This window comes from Sebastes fasciatus, chromosome 22 (genome assembly GCF_043250625.1).
Source record: "Sebastes fasciatus isolate fSebFas1 chromosome 22, fSebFas1.pri, whole genome shotgun sequence".
NCBI classification, from domain to species: Eukaryota; Metazoa; Chordata; class Actinopteri; order Perciformes; family Sebastidae; genus Sebastes; species Sebastes fasciatus.
In genome coordinates, this window is record NC_133816.1 from 22,782,956 (window position 1) to 22,798,919 (window position 15,964).

The following is a 15,964-nucleotide window of genomic DNA, read 5'->3' on the forward strand; positions in this document are numbered from 1 at the left end:
TGCTGAACTCAAAGTGCCTCAAACTTCTGCATTCTTTCTAACAGCCAGCAGGGGGCGACTCCTCGCCATCCAGATGTTGACCAGCTACAAGTGGCAACACAAACACCATAAATACGTCAGAGATGTCAGATGTGTTTAATTTAATTGTTGGAGGTTTTGAGCAGTTTGATTGGTCCAGTGTTAAAACGGCAGCGTGAGAGCTGATTGGTTGAATCAGAAGGTTGCCCTCATGTTGTTTCTGGTGTTTTTGATGTCCACCTCCAGCTGAGCGATCCTCACCTGCACACAAAACACAAAGTCTATACAACAAACATCACTTCACTGTTTGATCACTAAGAGTTTTAAATAGCCTTATGATGCCAATTATCTGACAAATAAACAATTAATTGTGATATTGATTGGTCTAAAAGGCTCAATGCATTTATAGCATAAATGTTGGCTACTATGGAGTCATAGGAGTGCCATAAATAAATGCATCTGTAATAGAATAAGAAAATAATTTTGGAGATATAAAGAGGCATAAATAAGTAAATAAAAAATGTATTAAAAAAAAAACATTTAATCCCTATCGCTTTTGGAAATATGGAAAAGAATAAGGAAAAATAAAAGGATACAAATAAATAACATGATTATAAAAAATAAAATAGATATACTATAATTATATTAAAACCATTATTACAGAAATATATACAGAAATAAATGTGAAAATAACCGCTTGGAATATTTCTTTTACATTTTATTGTCTTTATATTTCCACATTTATTTCTATATTTCATTTTTTTATTTACTTATTTATTATTTCATTTTTTTATCTTTACATTTCCAAATTTTTTTGTTTGCTTATTTATTATTTTATTGTTTGCATTTTTTTATTTAGTTATTTATTTTATTTATTTCTCTTTATATTTCCACATTTTTCATTTACTTATTTATTCTTTTATTTATTGCATTTTTATATTTCCACATTTTTAAAATGTATTTATTTATTTCTCTATATATTTCCAAATTTTTTTATTTACTTATTTATTTTATTTATTCCTCTTTATAGTTCCACATTTCTTTTTATTATTACTAGACAGATTTATTCTTTTTTTTTATGACATTCCTGTGACTCCATATCTCCTGCCATGTGTGTTTGTGTTTGAATACTAACGTCTTTGTCATTGAGTTCTTCTCTCAGGCCTCTGATCTCGTCTTGTTGTCTGTAAAACGCCTGCAGGAGCTGAAATAATAAAAAAACGAGTTTGTTTGCAGGACGTAGAGACACTCAGTAATCTCTCTCGTACGTATCGGAGCCTCACTTCGCTCTCGGTTGTTGGCGGCGGCCTCTCTGTGGGTTCGCAGCAGTGTGGCGTGCAGCAGTACGTCCACAGCGGGATTTGTGTCTCGTCTGGCTGCCACCCCGACAGATCGCTCACCTCCCTCGGGTATTTGGCGTCCTGGTAGGCCAGCTGCTCCTCGAGGAAGGCCTCCAGAGAGATGATCAGCTGTTCAATACAACGGCAACAAAACATCTGGACAGAACTTTGAGCCACGCTGAGCTCGCTGTAAATAAGAGCTACAGTACGGGCGCTAATTCGCTGACATGACGGCTTTTCGCCGACGTGGTTCTACCTCTTCCATGAAGTCCAGGTCGGTCCTGGTCATCGCATCGACAGCCGGATCCATCTGGAACCTCAGGGAGCTCAGCTGCCTCACCAGCCCCTTCTCAGCAGGGGATTCTGGGTAAGGGTTGGCTACTTGAGTCCCAGGATTCAGAGACATCAGCACCGGGCCTGATGGAGATATGAAGGACAGGCGGTTAACGGTGGATCTCAAACTACAGGCGTGTATCTGTTCACTAATGCGTCACTGACTTCTGTTGATCCCCGACAGCCACTCCTGAGCCGTCATGGCCGCCTGGTTTCCAGCCGTCATTGGGTACAGATCCTCCTGGAAAACACCTGACTGGACGGACGGAGGAGAACACGGTACCTTTAGGTTCAGTGACATAATGATGAGGAAGGCGACATCAACGTGTCACGCTAACCTCTTTACGTGGTACGATCATCGACAGCGGTTCCACCAGGTCTTTGATGGCGATCAGGCGGTAGAATCGGAAAACCTCACAGGCGCTCACGTCCAGGCCGCGCTTTGGCATCACCCCTGAAGCGAAGTAAGAGGTCAAAGGTCATTGGGGAACATTACATTGCGTTATGACAGCTAGCTAGAGTTCTGACATCCTCCGTAGAGCGTGTTGATCTCACCGAGTCCTTTCTGTGGCAGCAGAGACCGGTACTCCGTCAGGAAGCTGATGTAGGGTTTCTCAGTGCTCAGCTCGTAGTACCGGATGTTCCCGTCACCCTGAATTAAGGGATTTAAGGGCACATTTGGTACTAGATAGGGATGCACCGATACCTGTATCGGGTAACGGGTCCAATACTGTGCTCATGTACTCGTACTCGCAAAACGGCTCCGATACCCCTTTACGGCAGCGTGACATTAACCTCTCGTCACCATCTTTCGGGTCCTATCGTACGCGCTCACTCTCCACCTCCCTGACAGTGTGGGCGAGATTGGCCGGCCGGGATCCCACCTCAGCCGGTGAGCGCCGGCCGTCACTTTCATTGCGCCACGGGGTTTTGCTTGCGCCCTCTGACTCATGCGTGCGTTAGACTCCTTGGTTTCAAGACGGGTCGGGTTGGTTGCCAACATCGCCGCAGACCCCTGGTGCCTTTTACGTGGGCCAAGCCCCGCCCTGGGGCACGACGCGGTTGGGGGCGCACTGAGGACAGTCCGCCCCGGGAGCAGGGGGCCCCGTCCCTCCCCGGCGGGGAGAGATGGCGCAGCGAGCACTTTATCCACGGCCCCGGGAAGCACCTTCGCCCCGAGCCTTTCCAAGCCGACCTAGAGCCGGTCGCGGCGCACCACCTCGTATGCGGGACTCCCCAGCCTGCCGTGTGTCGCTCACACCCTCCAGCTGGCTGTTAACGAGGGTCTTTTGGCACAGAGAAGTACTCGTATCGGTACTCGGTATCGGCGAGTACCAAATGTAAGTACATGTACTCGGTCTGAAAAAAAGTGGTATCGGTGCATCCCTAGTATTAGCGTATATAGGCAGAGAAAAAAATATTTGAGTGCATCAACAACCAAACTGAAAACAAGACATATATGGTGTTTTATAAGGTGCAATCCAAGCTGCAAAGCTTTATGGGTAGACGTGGTGCGTTGTATGACCTTTCCAGCCAAGTAGAGCATGTGTGTGTCCGGGTCGTAGAACGGAAACAGGACTCCTGCTGACCCGTCCAAGTCTTCTTCATACAGCGGCTCAGATAAGTCGTCCTGCAGACAAACAAACAAACAAACAGACTCAGACACAGACAATACTTCCTCTGGATTTCCTGCTTAAAGGAATGTGTGTCTTACGGGGTCCCAGAGGACGATCTGTCTGTGGTTCCAGGGCGAGCTGCCGGTGGACAGAAGCATCTTCAACCCTCCGATGTATAAAACCTTACTGGCTCTGTGGGACTTGCTGCTGGACACCTGCAGGAACATCATTACCAAATGTTCTGTTTTCACTCAATCAGACCAAACGATCACTTCAGAAACACACCTGCAGGATCCTTCCCGTCCGCGGGTCCAGGACTCGAACCCGTCTGTCTTTGGACGTGACCGCCAGCCGGCTGCCGTCGCTGTTGAAGCTGACGGACAGCAGCAGCGCGTCAGACGGGTAGCGGTGGAGGACGGGCATCAGAACCACCCGAACCGGGTACCTGAGCACGGTACCTGCCTGGGACACGTCCCAGAGGAGGACCTGGGGCAACGAGAGAGACAACGTCAGCGCTGACGGTGAGTTTAGGAGACCTAAAAACACAGATGTGCTCCATTTTTCACCTGCAGGATATCATTATGAAATTATTAGCAATATCTTATTTTAATAATAAATAGTTGAGACTCAACTTCAGGCAACATTAGAGGCATAGACTGAATATAAGAAGTGACCCACTGGTTTGTGAACTACGACTTTGAAGCCTCGAGTTCGTCATTTTTTTGCCATCGCCATCACAAAATAATTTATTTATATGTAAAGAATAAATATATATTTTTAATATATAAATATATACAGAAATATTTACGAACCAATAAATTTGAAAATAAATGAAAACTTATAATTATTATTTAATATTTTGTTTATCTTATATTTCCACATTTTATTTATTTATTTAGTTATGATTTTATTAATTTTATATTTCCACATTTTTATTTACTTGTTTATTATTTTATTTATTTCCCTTCATATTTCAAATTTTTTTAATTTCCTTATTTATTCTTTTATTTATTCCTCTTCCTATTTCCACAGTTTTCTATGTACTTATTTATTATCGTATTTATTTCTCTTTATATTTCCAAATTTTTTATTTTCTTATTTATTCTTTTATTTATTTCCCTTTTCTTTGTCTCTTCTATGACTCCATAAATTAATTGAATATTGTATACTGTATGTTGCAGTAGGGAACAGTATTGTAGAAAGATATTATAACAAAAGTTCAATATAATAATGTTTATGGTTCACTTCATGTTAAAAGGTGTCAGAGTGACGTCTTTGACCGATGCCGCCACTGACCAATGAGGACCCTGACCTTGTAGTCGTAGGCGGAGCTAAGCAGCAGGTTCTCAGCTGTCGGATGCCACTCAATAAGCGCCACCCTCCTGGAGTGACCAATCAGAGTCTTCCTGGCCTTGGTGAGGTTCTGTTGGACGCCACAGACCGGGATGTCCCAGATCTTCACCTGCGTGCACACGTACAGTACTGGGTTGACGTTTCAGCTGAAACAGTGTGAACACACACAGAGGTGACGACTTACAGTACAATCCTCTGAGCACGAGGCGATGCAGTGATCGTCAAACGGGTTCCACTTGACGTCCAGGACCCTCGCACTGTGGCCGCACACCCTCGGGTGCTGAGGGTCCACCCTGCCTGTCTGAGAGAGCAGGATAAAAATAAATTATACCACCTAGAGCTCATTGACTTCAATTTGAAGGGTTATACTGTATAAAAAATAAATAAATAAATGACTCAATAAATGAATAAATAAGTTTTTAAATGTACCAAAAATAGTATTAATATATATGTAGGCTTTAATTAATTCTGAAAATGTGACATAAATTGACATTTCTGTTTTAATTAGGTTCTTTAATTATTTACTTTTAAATACAAGAGTAGACCGATAGGGGAAGTAATACAAAGGTAAATAATTAGCTTCCCCTATCGGTCTACTCTTGTATTTCATTTTCTCATTTATCTATTTATTTGTTTTTTTTTACATTTGCATCTGCATTTATTTGTTATTGGTTCATTATTAAATTGTATGTATTTATTTATTTATGCATGATTTCTCCTTTGCATTTCCCCCCTATTTATTTCCCCCACTCTTATTTATTTATGTACTGTTTTCTTTTGATTTTTCCTTTTATTTATTTTTTTTTCAGTTATTAATTAATTACTTTTTATTACCTTTTAAATGTATTTATTTATTTACTTATTATTTATTTGAAATGTATTTATTATGAAATTATATGTATTTAGCTATGCATTTATTTATTTATGTATAATTTTCCCTTTGCATTTCCCGCCTATTTATTTCCCCACACTTATTTATTTCTGTACTCTTTTCTTTATACATTTCTTTTTAGATTTCAGAGTGCATACAACGACTACTTCCTTTTGTCCCATTTTTATCTTTTATCGTGTTCAACAGTATGGAGGACGGAACTGGCCAAAAGAAAATAAATAAATAAATGACTCGATAAATAAATAAATACGCAATTAAATGTACCAAAAATAATATTAAAAATAAATGTAGGCATTAATGAATTGATAAAATTGTATATAAATGACCATCTCCATTGTAATTTGCGTCTTTATTTATTTACCTTTGTATTTATTTTATTTTATTTGTCCTATTATTTATTTATTGTTTATTTATTATTTTATTTATTTTATTATCTTTTAAATGTATTTATAATTTTTAAATTGTTTTAAATGTATTTATTTATTATCAAAATTCTATGTATTTAGTTAAGTATTTCTGCATGATTTTACCTTTATTTTTTTACGTATTTCTTTCTTTCTTTCTTTATATTTTATTTTATTTTTATTATTTATCGAGTCATTTATTTATTTATTTATTATTTTGGCAGGTTCCGTCCTCCATACAACAGGAGGAGATGAGGACTATGAAGGACTACGCACGTGATGGATGGGCAGGACTAAAAAGGACCCGCCCCCGGCGCACTCTGTCACCACGGCGATGAAGCAGGGATTGGCTGAGCAGTAGTGGTTGTCGTGGACGCTGCGCGTGATTGGCACCCCGTCGTAGCTGTGCTCCTTGGTGCACGGCTTCCCGAAAACGTGACGAAACTTTGAGCAGCGGAAAGACGAACGCCACGACATCTGGAGGACAGGAAGAGCTTTTTAAAACTGTATCAGCAGTTTAACATCAACAAAAACATTCTTTAACATGTGCACATGAAGACGGGGAAATAAAATGATGAAGACGGGAGGGATGGAAAAGTGTGTGTGTCAGTCTTACGTCATCTCATAATAGTGTTGTGGAACATTTTATCTGGCCTAATCAATAATGCAATCAGCCGTCATTATTGGCTTTCATAATCTTATTAATAATAAATCAATTCCTTCAATAACTTCTTAATCATTCACACACACACTAAACGGATAAATCCTTCGTCCAGAACAGTTTGCCGGCGTTATTAAAGATTCATCGGTTACATACACACTTCCTGTTGTTACTAATTCCTCCTGACCTTTGACCTTTAGTGTGGCTAGAAGAGATCGCCTTACTGCGGAGAGATGAAGGAGGAGAAGAAGAAGAAGAAAAAGGATATACCATAAATAAAACTTCAGATAAACGTAATCCACTCAGATGTGAAAGAACTAAGGTACTTCACAGGAGTACTACCACGACATCTCAGAGGGAAATATTGTTCTCTATACCTACAAGAAAGTAATGCACTGTAATTCTTATATATTTAAAGAGTCTGTATAAAGTATATAGAAGTATAAAGAGTCCATGTAGGGATGAGGTCGGGGTGAATGGGTGGGTTTTAAAAATACCAGACTTTCACCAGGAGACTGCTCTTTGTGTCCCGTGTGAAACCAGAAGTCAACGTTGATTTATTTGTCATGTAAGTTCTAGGGCTGGGATATAAACATTATTTAATAATTATATTCCGCTATTTCCCAATAGATGATAATTTATTTTTATTATTTATTTATTTATTTTATTTAAAATCAATTTTATTTAATTTAATAATATGATATAATAATACATTTAATTACTTTATATTTATTTATTTAATTTAAAAAGGACCATGTACAGTTTATTTTATTTTATTTTATTTTATTTAATAATAATACATTTAATTTATTTAGTTTTATTATTTATTTATTTATTTTATTTAAAAGGGACCATGTACAGTTTATTTAATTTAATTTAATTTAATTTAATTTAATTTAATTTAATTTAATAATATAATATAATATAATATAATATAATATAATATAATATACTATAATATAATACATTTAATGTATTAGCAAATAACTTCTTTTAAATTTCTTTAAAAGCCTCCCTGAATCATGACATTAGCTACCAGGTTTGTGTAGATAATAAGTCACACAATGGTGAGATTTGTGCCTGATCAGAAGTGTTTTCTATTAGTTTACCACCTCCACTTCTCAAGCCTAAGGGCCCTATTTTAACCATTAGATGCTATTTTAGCATATAATTATTAAATACTGTTTATAATAAAGTCATTTTTGATCAATTTCGAGGTAAATATTGGGGTTATTTGGTAGTAATTCCAAAGAAATTTAAAATAGGTTACTTGCTAATTATCACCTAATTACCATGAAATTTGTGGACCTGTAACTTCCGTACTTAAGTTACGCTACTTCCAGTGTTATTTTCACCCAAACGACGATCTTCTCCTAAACATAACTAAGTAGTTTCCTGTGAAGACGGAAGTTTATTTTGAAAAGACTGCATGCATGTAAGGAGCAGAAATTGACACGTGTTGCTGGACATTAGTAGGACAATGCACAAAGATAAGATACGAACCGTTGAATGAGGATACGTTGTGGCTGTAGCTGACAGACCCGCCATAAAACAAACTGGCATATTTTCCAATTTTATATTTTCTCTGCAGGGTTGTTCAGCATCTGGGGAAGTTTGAGCTCTACTTTCAGTGACTTGTATCATGGTTTTTATGACTACAGATGTGTTCAGTGACGCTCCTTTAACTCCTTTTAAATCATCTTAAACATGTCTCATGTTTATCTGTACTTATGCTATTTGTTGTTCTGTGAACCAGTTTGTCCAAATCAGTTCTTCTGAGGTTTGAGGTGCTGAACATGAACCTCATCTCTCTGATGTCTCCACCGTTAACTCTCTAAATCCCCCAGAAAACTAAAACATATAATAAAAGGATGTTGTCTTACCTGTGATGGAGTCATCTGAGTTCTCCTCCTGCAAACAAACTGCTGCTGTTACTGTTAATAATACTGTTGTTATTATTATTAGGACTGTTAATTATGACAGCCACAACAACACCTACTGTTAGAACTGAGATACTTCTACACTGCTTCTACAAGCAGTTCTGTTCAATCAGCTGGCTGGTAGTAAAAGTACAACCGCTGACTTCTGACTGCAGTGTGTGTTTGATCCATGACGTCTCGCCTCCTCTTCCACATTAACAGAGCTGTTTATGCACGACTGCACACGCACAAACACCCCTCTGCATCCGATACTACCGCACACACACACACACACACACACACACACACACACACACACACACACACACACACACACACACACACACACACACACACAGAACCAGTTCCCAGCTAAGACGACACTATTAATGTTCATATATAAATAAATATATATCTGTTTTACTTGGTTATTAGTGCTGATGTAGATAATGAAAGTAAAGTGTTTCATCTTACAACTCCAGAAAGCCGGATTATCTAAAATCTAATTTTCTTACTATAGTTTTGATTGAATACACAACTGTGTTTTTTAGTATTATTATAAATTTCAAGTATTATTTGTCATATGCACAACAACAATATGGAGTCAGAGGAGCGTCATAAAAAATAATAAAAAATCTGTAAAATTAAGAATATTTATGTGAAAATATAAATATAAATAAATAAAAGAATAAATAAAAAATGTAGAAATATAAATAAATAAGTCATATGCACAACAATTATATGGAGTCATAGGAGTGTCATAAAAAAGAATAAATCTGTAAGAATAAGAAAATTAATTTGGGAATATAAAGATAAATAAATGAAAGAATAAATAAATAAAAATAAAAGAATAAATAAATATGGAAATATAAAGAGAAATAACAAAATATAAAAGAATAATTATAAGCATTGATAAACAAGGTGCCTTGGTAGTGGTGATTTAAAAAAACAACAACGTATATTTAAAGTAAGTGGTTATACACAGGCTTTTTTATTTAATTCATATTGTTCAAATACATTCTCAATCTCCATATGAAGCAATGCAATATCACACTTTCAATCCAAAGTACAATCCATGAAAATGGGAAATTAAATTGCACAAATAAAAAGCTAGTAATCAAAGAACAATTCTGTATGGTACTGAATACAGAATTTGTTTTTCATTGGGTGTTTGCTGTACAGATTTTATAGCCATTTGAGACACATTTGTGATTTTGGGCTATGTAAATACAATTGACAATCAACAAACATGATTTGATTGATTTTTATATATATTAGCTGCAAAGCAATTTTATTTAAAAAGAAATCAGGATTATAAATCTTCAAAATATTACATTCAATTACGACATTTTGGAGTTTTAACAAGCAAGATTTTTAAATACATTTTAATGCATTTTCAACATGTGACAACCACAAAATTAAACTATATATGGTCAAACAAGTTGGTTAAGGTTAAACATTGTCATCAAGATTACAGAAGTTTTGTGGCATTTTCACCTTTATGTGACAGTGTAGGAAAGGCGACGTCACGCCCCTTCCGGTGGACCACCATGGGACCTTATTTCGGAAAAAATATGATCGGTAGTCAACAGAGAGAGACTAATATTTTTTTTGGTGCTGTTTCTGTTTGAGTCCATGAATCACACATAGGATGTTTGTCAATTTAAAAGATAATTTTGCAAGCCAAGAAAGTCTCAGTTTGTTGTAAAACTGCTGAAGTATCAGATTGTGAAAATAAGTAATTAGAAAGATGACACACCCAAAAGTGTGACGTCTCTCTCTCTGAAGCTACGAAGCCTGTGGTTTACAACAAACTGAGACTTTCTTGACTTGCAAAATATCTTTTAAACATCATATCTCTTATTCATGGCATAATTCAAACGGGATCAAAAAATTATTTGTCTCTCTCCGTTGGCTACTGTTCATATTTTTTCCGAAATAAGGAAACCTGGGATGTGTCGGTTATATGGCATGCAGTGAAACCACTCAGCTAATAAAGCGCTCCCAAGATTAGGTTTTCATTAAGGGCCACTCGTTAGGACTGTTACGAGATGGGAAATACATCTAGCCCTTCTTATACTGGCACTGGACATTGTCAACGTCAAATATGATTGTACTTGCCAAGCTGTTAATCAGGTATCAGCACAACAATATACAAAATATGTACGAACATAATAAGTAAGAGGTTGAAGAAGGAGCAGAAGAAGACAGGTGGATATTAGTGGAGGTTTTGAGGTGCTGAGCTTTTGTGTTAGTTTGGGGTGTAGTAGTTGAAGGAATGGAGGTTGTTGATGTCTGGGTGGTGGTGTTAGTTTGGGGTGTAGTAGTTGAAGGAATGGATGTTGTTGATGTCTGGTTGGTGGTGTTAGTTTGGGGTGTAGTAGTTGTAGGAATGGAGGTTGTTGATGTCTGGGTGGTGGTGTTAGTTTGGGGTGTAGTAGTTGAAGGAATGGATGTTGTTGATGTCTGGTTGGTGGTGTTAGTTTGGGGTGTAGTAGTTGTAGGAATGGAGGTTGTTGATGTCTGGTTGGTGGTGTTAGTTTGGGGTGTAGTAGTTGTAGGAATGGAGGTTGTTGATGTCTGGTTGGTGGTGTTAGTTTGGGGTGTAGTAGTTGTAGGAATGGAGGTTGTTGATGTCTGGGTGGTGGTGTTAGTTTGGGGTGTAGTAGTTGAAGGAATGGATGTTGTTGATATCTGGTTGGTGGTGTTAGTTTGGGGTGTAGTAGTTGTAGGAATGGAGGTTGTTGATGTCTGGTTGGTGGTGTTAGTTTGGGGTGTAGTAGTTGCAGGAATGGAGGTTGTTGATGTCTGGTTGGTGGTGTTATTTTGGGGTGTAGTAGTTGCAGGAATGGAGGTTGTTGATGTCTGGTTGGTGGTGTTAGTTTGGGGTGTGGTAGTTGCAGGAATGGAGATTGTTGATGTCTGGTTGGTGGTGTTAGTTTGGGTTGTAGTAGTTGCAGGAATGGAGGTTGTTGATGTCTGGTTGGTGGTGTTAGTTTGGGGTGTAGTAGTTGCAGGAATGGAGGTTGTTGATGTCTGGTTGGTGGTGTTATTTTGGGGTGTAGTAGTTGCAGGAATGGAGGTTGTTGATGTCTGGTTGGTGGTGTTAGTTTGGGGTGTGGTAGTTGCAGGAATGGAGATTGTTGATGTCTGGTTGGTGGTGTTAGTTTGGGTTGTAGTAGTTGCAGGAATGGAGGTTGTTGATGTCTGGTTGGTGGTGTTAGTTTGGGTTGTAGTAGTTGCAGGAATAAAGGTTGTTGATGTCTGGTTGGTGGTGTTAGTTTGGGTTGTAGTAGTTGCAGGAATGGAGGTTGTTGATGTCTGGTTGGTGGTGTTAGTTTGGGGTGTAGTAGTTGCAGGAATGGAGATTGTTGATGTCTGGTTGGTGGTGTTAGTTTGGGGTGTAGTAGTTGCAGGAATGGAGGTTGTTGATGTCTGGTTGGTGGTGTTAGTTTGGGGTGTAGTAGTTGCAGGAATAGAGGTTGTTGATGTCTGGTCAGTGGTGTTAGTTTGGGGTGTAGTAGTTGCAGGAATAGAGGTTGTTGATGTCTTGTTGGTGGTGTTAGTTTGGGGTGTAGTAATTGCAGGAATAAAGGTTGTTGATGTCTGGTTGGTGGTGTTAGTTTGGGTTGTAGTAGTTGTAGTAATGGAGGTCGCTGGTGTGTGGGTGGTTGTGTTAGTTTGGGGTTTAATAGTTGTAGGAATGGAGGTCGTTGGTGTCTGGTTGGTGGTGTTAGTTTGGGGTGTAGTTGTAGGAATGGAGGTTGTTGATGTCTGGGTGGTGTTGTTAGTTTGGGGTGTAGTAGTTGTACGGGTGGCAGTTATAGTTGATGGGGGAGATGTTGTGATTGATGGGGCAGTGGTTGTTAATAAAATGGTAGTTGTTGGTGTTTCTGTAGTTGTAGGTATGGTAGTACTACAGGGAGTTGAGGGAATGCTAGTTGTGGTAGCGGCATGGCCAGATGTAGTAGTGGGAGGAGCAGATGTGCTAGTGGTAGTAGCAGGAACTGTTGTACCACCATCTCCCTGTATATCACCGCCACCTCCACCACCACCACCACCTCCTCCACCACCACCAGCTCCTCCACCACCACCACCACCACCACCTCCTCCTCCACCACCACCACCACCACCACCTCCTCCACCACCACCACCTCCTCCTCCAGATCCTCCTTGCCCACCGTCTCCGTTATTTTCTGAATTTTTCTTTGTACTTCTTTTGGTAGTTGTAGTCGTAGTCGTAACTCTTGTAGTAGTTGTAGTTTTGGTGGTGGTTGTAGGGGCTGTGGTTGTTGGTGAAATAGTAGTTGTTGTGTCTGTAGTTGTAGGTATGGTGCTCAAGGTGGGAGTAGCAGTAGTTGAGGGAATGCTAGTCGTTGAAGGGGCAGATGTGGTTGAAGCTTGGGGTGGGCATTGGCAGTTATTTTCTGTACTCCTTTTTATGCGGCTCTTAGGAACCAAACTAACAGTTGTGTCGAGAGGACACTGGGTTCCAGGAAATACCTCAAATAAGCCATTTATGCTCAGTTTCTCATGGAGTTCTTTCAAAGTCTTTGTCTGCAGATATTCAGTATTAGATTCATCTGGAACATTGTCGCCCCAGTGTGCGCTCGCTATCCACTCTGTCGTGTTGTAACAGCAGAATGCTGACCAGAGCATGGAAGGTATATTAACCCTTTTATTGAGTTTGTTGTTCTTGCTGGGATGTGCCCCGGTCACTACAAAGCATTCAGTGATATCCTTATTGTTGGTGCAGAACTCTTTCATTCTGCATTTGGTGCATTCCTCCATTTTTGCCCAGCTGCCATTGTTGAAAGTCACTGCTTGTGGAACGATGTTTGTCAGGGTGAACGTTGAGATTTTGTCATTTGTATCAGATGCATGAGAATTTGGAAATAAATGTCCCTTATTATAGCCTGTGTCATTTCTCCTATAATCATTCTTACTGGCCTGGTAGCGGTATCCTTCGTCTCTCATGTTGCGTGGGTGTCCTTCTTTTTCAAGCTGCAAAAATTGGAAGGCTCAGTTAGTGGTGCTCATTGTATCGGTATGATAAAAAGAATCTGATTTTGATGATTCCAAAGTAACCCAAACTAATCTGATTTAAGGCCTTTGCACACAGAAACTGTCGCACATTTAAAGATAATTGTTATACTGCTGTTGGGGTGTATTTCGCAAAAATTGTTCTGCATCCAAGTTTGTTGCTGTCTCTCTCTTAAAGTGGGAACACTAGTGGATAGAGATGACAGACAAAATCCCACTCCAGCCTGACAGTTGCCAGTTAAAGTTAATTAATGATTGTATTTTCACGAGTAAGAGAAAGAAAAACATACCTGTGGCTCTATTTTCCAAGGGGTTTTGGGTCTTCCACTTGATCCTCCTCTGAACTTGTAAGCAGAAAACACTGGAATCCTGTTCTTGGTGTCGTAGAGCGTCACAAACCGTCTGTTGTTCTCAAAAGTCTGGCAAATGGGTTTGTAACGGTTCTGGTTCAGGATTCTCCCATCCTCCAAGATGCCAGGGACACGTGGTGGTGTTTTCTTCAGAAGAAACTCGCCACAGTCTGACATATTCCCCACCACTTCAGTTACTGTGGGAACGATGAAGAGGACGAGGAAGGCAGCGAGGGACAGGAGACTCCATCTCTTTAGTGAAGTCATCATCACATACTGTGTATTTTTTGGTCGGAGGAAAGAACAAAGAATTGTCAAACATTACAGTTAGCATTAGAGGGATAAAAAGCTTCAGCTCAGCATAGACGTGTCTGCATTGTTCTTCATACCAGTTAAATACTGATAAGCTTTTATGTATAATCGGGTATCATCAGCTTAGAAGGACAACCCACGTTATTGATCACATGAACATGACGTGAAGCATGTAGAGAGTCAGTAAAACTGAACCGAGAACTAACCATAAGTCACAGGTTGTATTTGAAGGCAGGCTGTTCTCATAGCTCATAGCTATACCTACGAAAAGTAATGAACTGTAATTGTATATATCCCACAAAATCATTTGTATTTAATCCATGTAATCGTGAACCACGAAGTATAAAAAGCATCAAACGCTGCGTAGGGAGATCAGGGTGGATGTTTGGTCAAAAATCATTGAACTTTAGCCCAGGAGACCAGCGTTCGTATCCTGCATGAAACCAGAATTCAGCGCTGTCTTATTTGTCACGTAACTTCCGTACTTAAGTAACGTCACTTCCATAGTTATTTTAACGCAAACCACAATATTTTCCTAAACCTAACTAAGCAGTTTTGTTGCCTAAACCTAACCAAGTCGATCTTTTCCTAAACCTAACTAAGTAGTTTTGTTGCCTTATCCTAACCAAGTTGATATTTTCCTAAATCTAACAAAGTAGTTTTGTTGCCTTATCCTAACCAAGTCGATCTTTTCCTTAACCTAACTAAGTTACTAACACTGGGGGTCATTTTAAACTTTCCTAAATGACTCATGAACTCAGGCGTAAAGTATGGCGAATTGTCCACATGGATCACAGAGAGAGGTGAGAAAGGGTAACACTAGTTAATGATCGCTAACCTACCACGGCTGCCAAGTTACTCAGACCTTCCTTCCTGGAGGGACGCCAGGTTTAAACCTGGGAAAAACTTCCTTCAAGGAAGTGCTCCTATGGTTGGCTGGTTCGTTTAACATTAATGAAAATCTATTTGTATTTCACAGAATCATCAAGTTGCACCTGTTTATACTTGTATGGATGTATAAAAATAGTTTAATACATAACAGTATTAAGGAAAAACACCGGCCGCACACACTGATTATGGCTGCCACTCCCATTTCTCTATTGCTGGCTGATAAATTAAAATGAACTGTAATAACATGCCATAGTGATGATAATGGTCTTAAACACACACAGGTGATTTCAGTTACTTGGGTTCATTAGTTTTAGTTTTGATTTCATTCTTATTATTACATGGTGTCATACATATCACAATGTATTGGTTTAACTATATATTTTTCTCCATGTATTGATATGAATATATATTTAACCTTCTGAGACCCGCGGGATCTTTAAATTTCCTATTGCACCAAAAGCGAAGGAGGTTCACTTTAAGGTTCTCAGTGAAGTATATATAATATACCCCTCTGCTGAGTTCTTAAGAAACCGTTTTGGTTTTGATCACAATAACTGCTCGTTCTGTGATGAACACATTGAAACTACCGAACATTTATTTTATGAATGTATTTTTGCTAATGCTTTCTGGGATGATTTGCATTATTGGTTGTCCACTAAATTTGAATTTTTTTTCTAATCTAACAAAGGAAAATATTATATTTGGTACGATTGTGAAAGATCCCGTTACATGACCTGGCAAATCAATTCCATAATCATTCTTGGAAAGTTTTTTAAACATAAAAATAGATTCCTGAAATCAACACCAAATTTCTATGTTTTTCATGAGGAGC

General features: G+C 38.8%; 1 protein-coding gene across 7 annotated transcripts; it reads right to left on the reverse strand.

Moving 5' to 3' along the window:
* Positions 1–123: 123 nt before the first annotated feature.
* Positions 124–8,721, reverse strand: coro2ab (coronin 2Ab). Of its 7 annotated transcripts, none has more exons than XM_074624695.1 (16): positions 8,617–8,690; positions 8,501–8,542; positions 6,774–6,840; positions 6,233–6,433; positions 4,845–4,961; positions 4,620–4,769; positions 3,593–3,793; positions 3,406–3,522; positions 3,217–3,321; positions 2,247–2,343; positions 2,030–2,145; positions 1,857–1,947; positions 1,615–1,775; positions 1,302–1,469; positions 1,154–1,222; positions 124–279 (listed from the first exon to the last, which is right to left on the reverse strand). In XM_074624695.1, exons 4-16 carry the CDS (start codon positions 6,431–6,433, stop codon positions 214–216), a joined length of 1,659 nt encoding a protein of 552 aa, XP_074480796.1. In that variant the 5' UTR covers positions 6,774–6,840; positions 8,501–8,542; positions 8,617–8,690; the 3' UTR covers positions 124–213. The 7 variants fall into 7 exon arrangements, with proteins under 7 accessions (XP_074480796.1, XP_074480797.1, XP_074480794.1 ...); XM_074624696.1 differs by having other exon boundaries at positions 6,805–6,840; positions 8,617–8,686; XM_074624693.1 differs by having other exon boundaries at positions 6,805–6,840; positions 8,501–8,643.
* Positions 8,722–15,964: the final 7,243 nt, after the last annotated feature.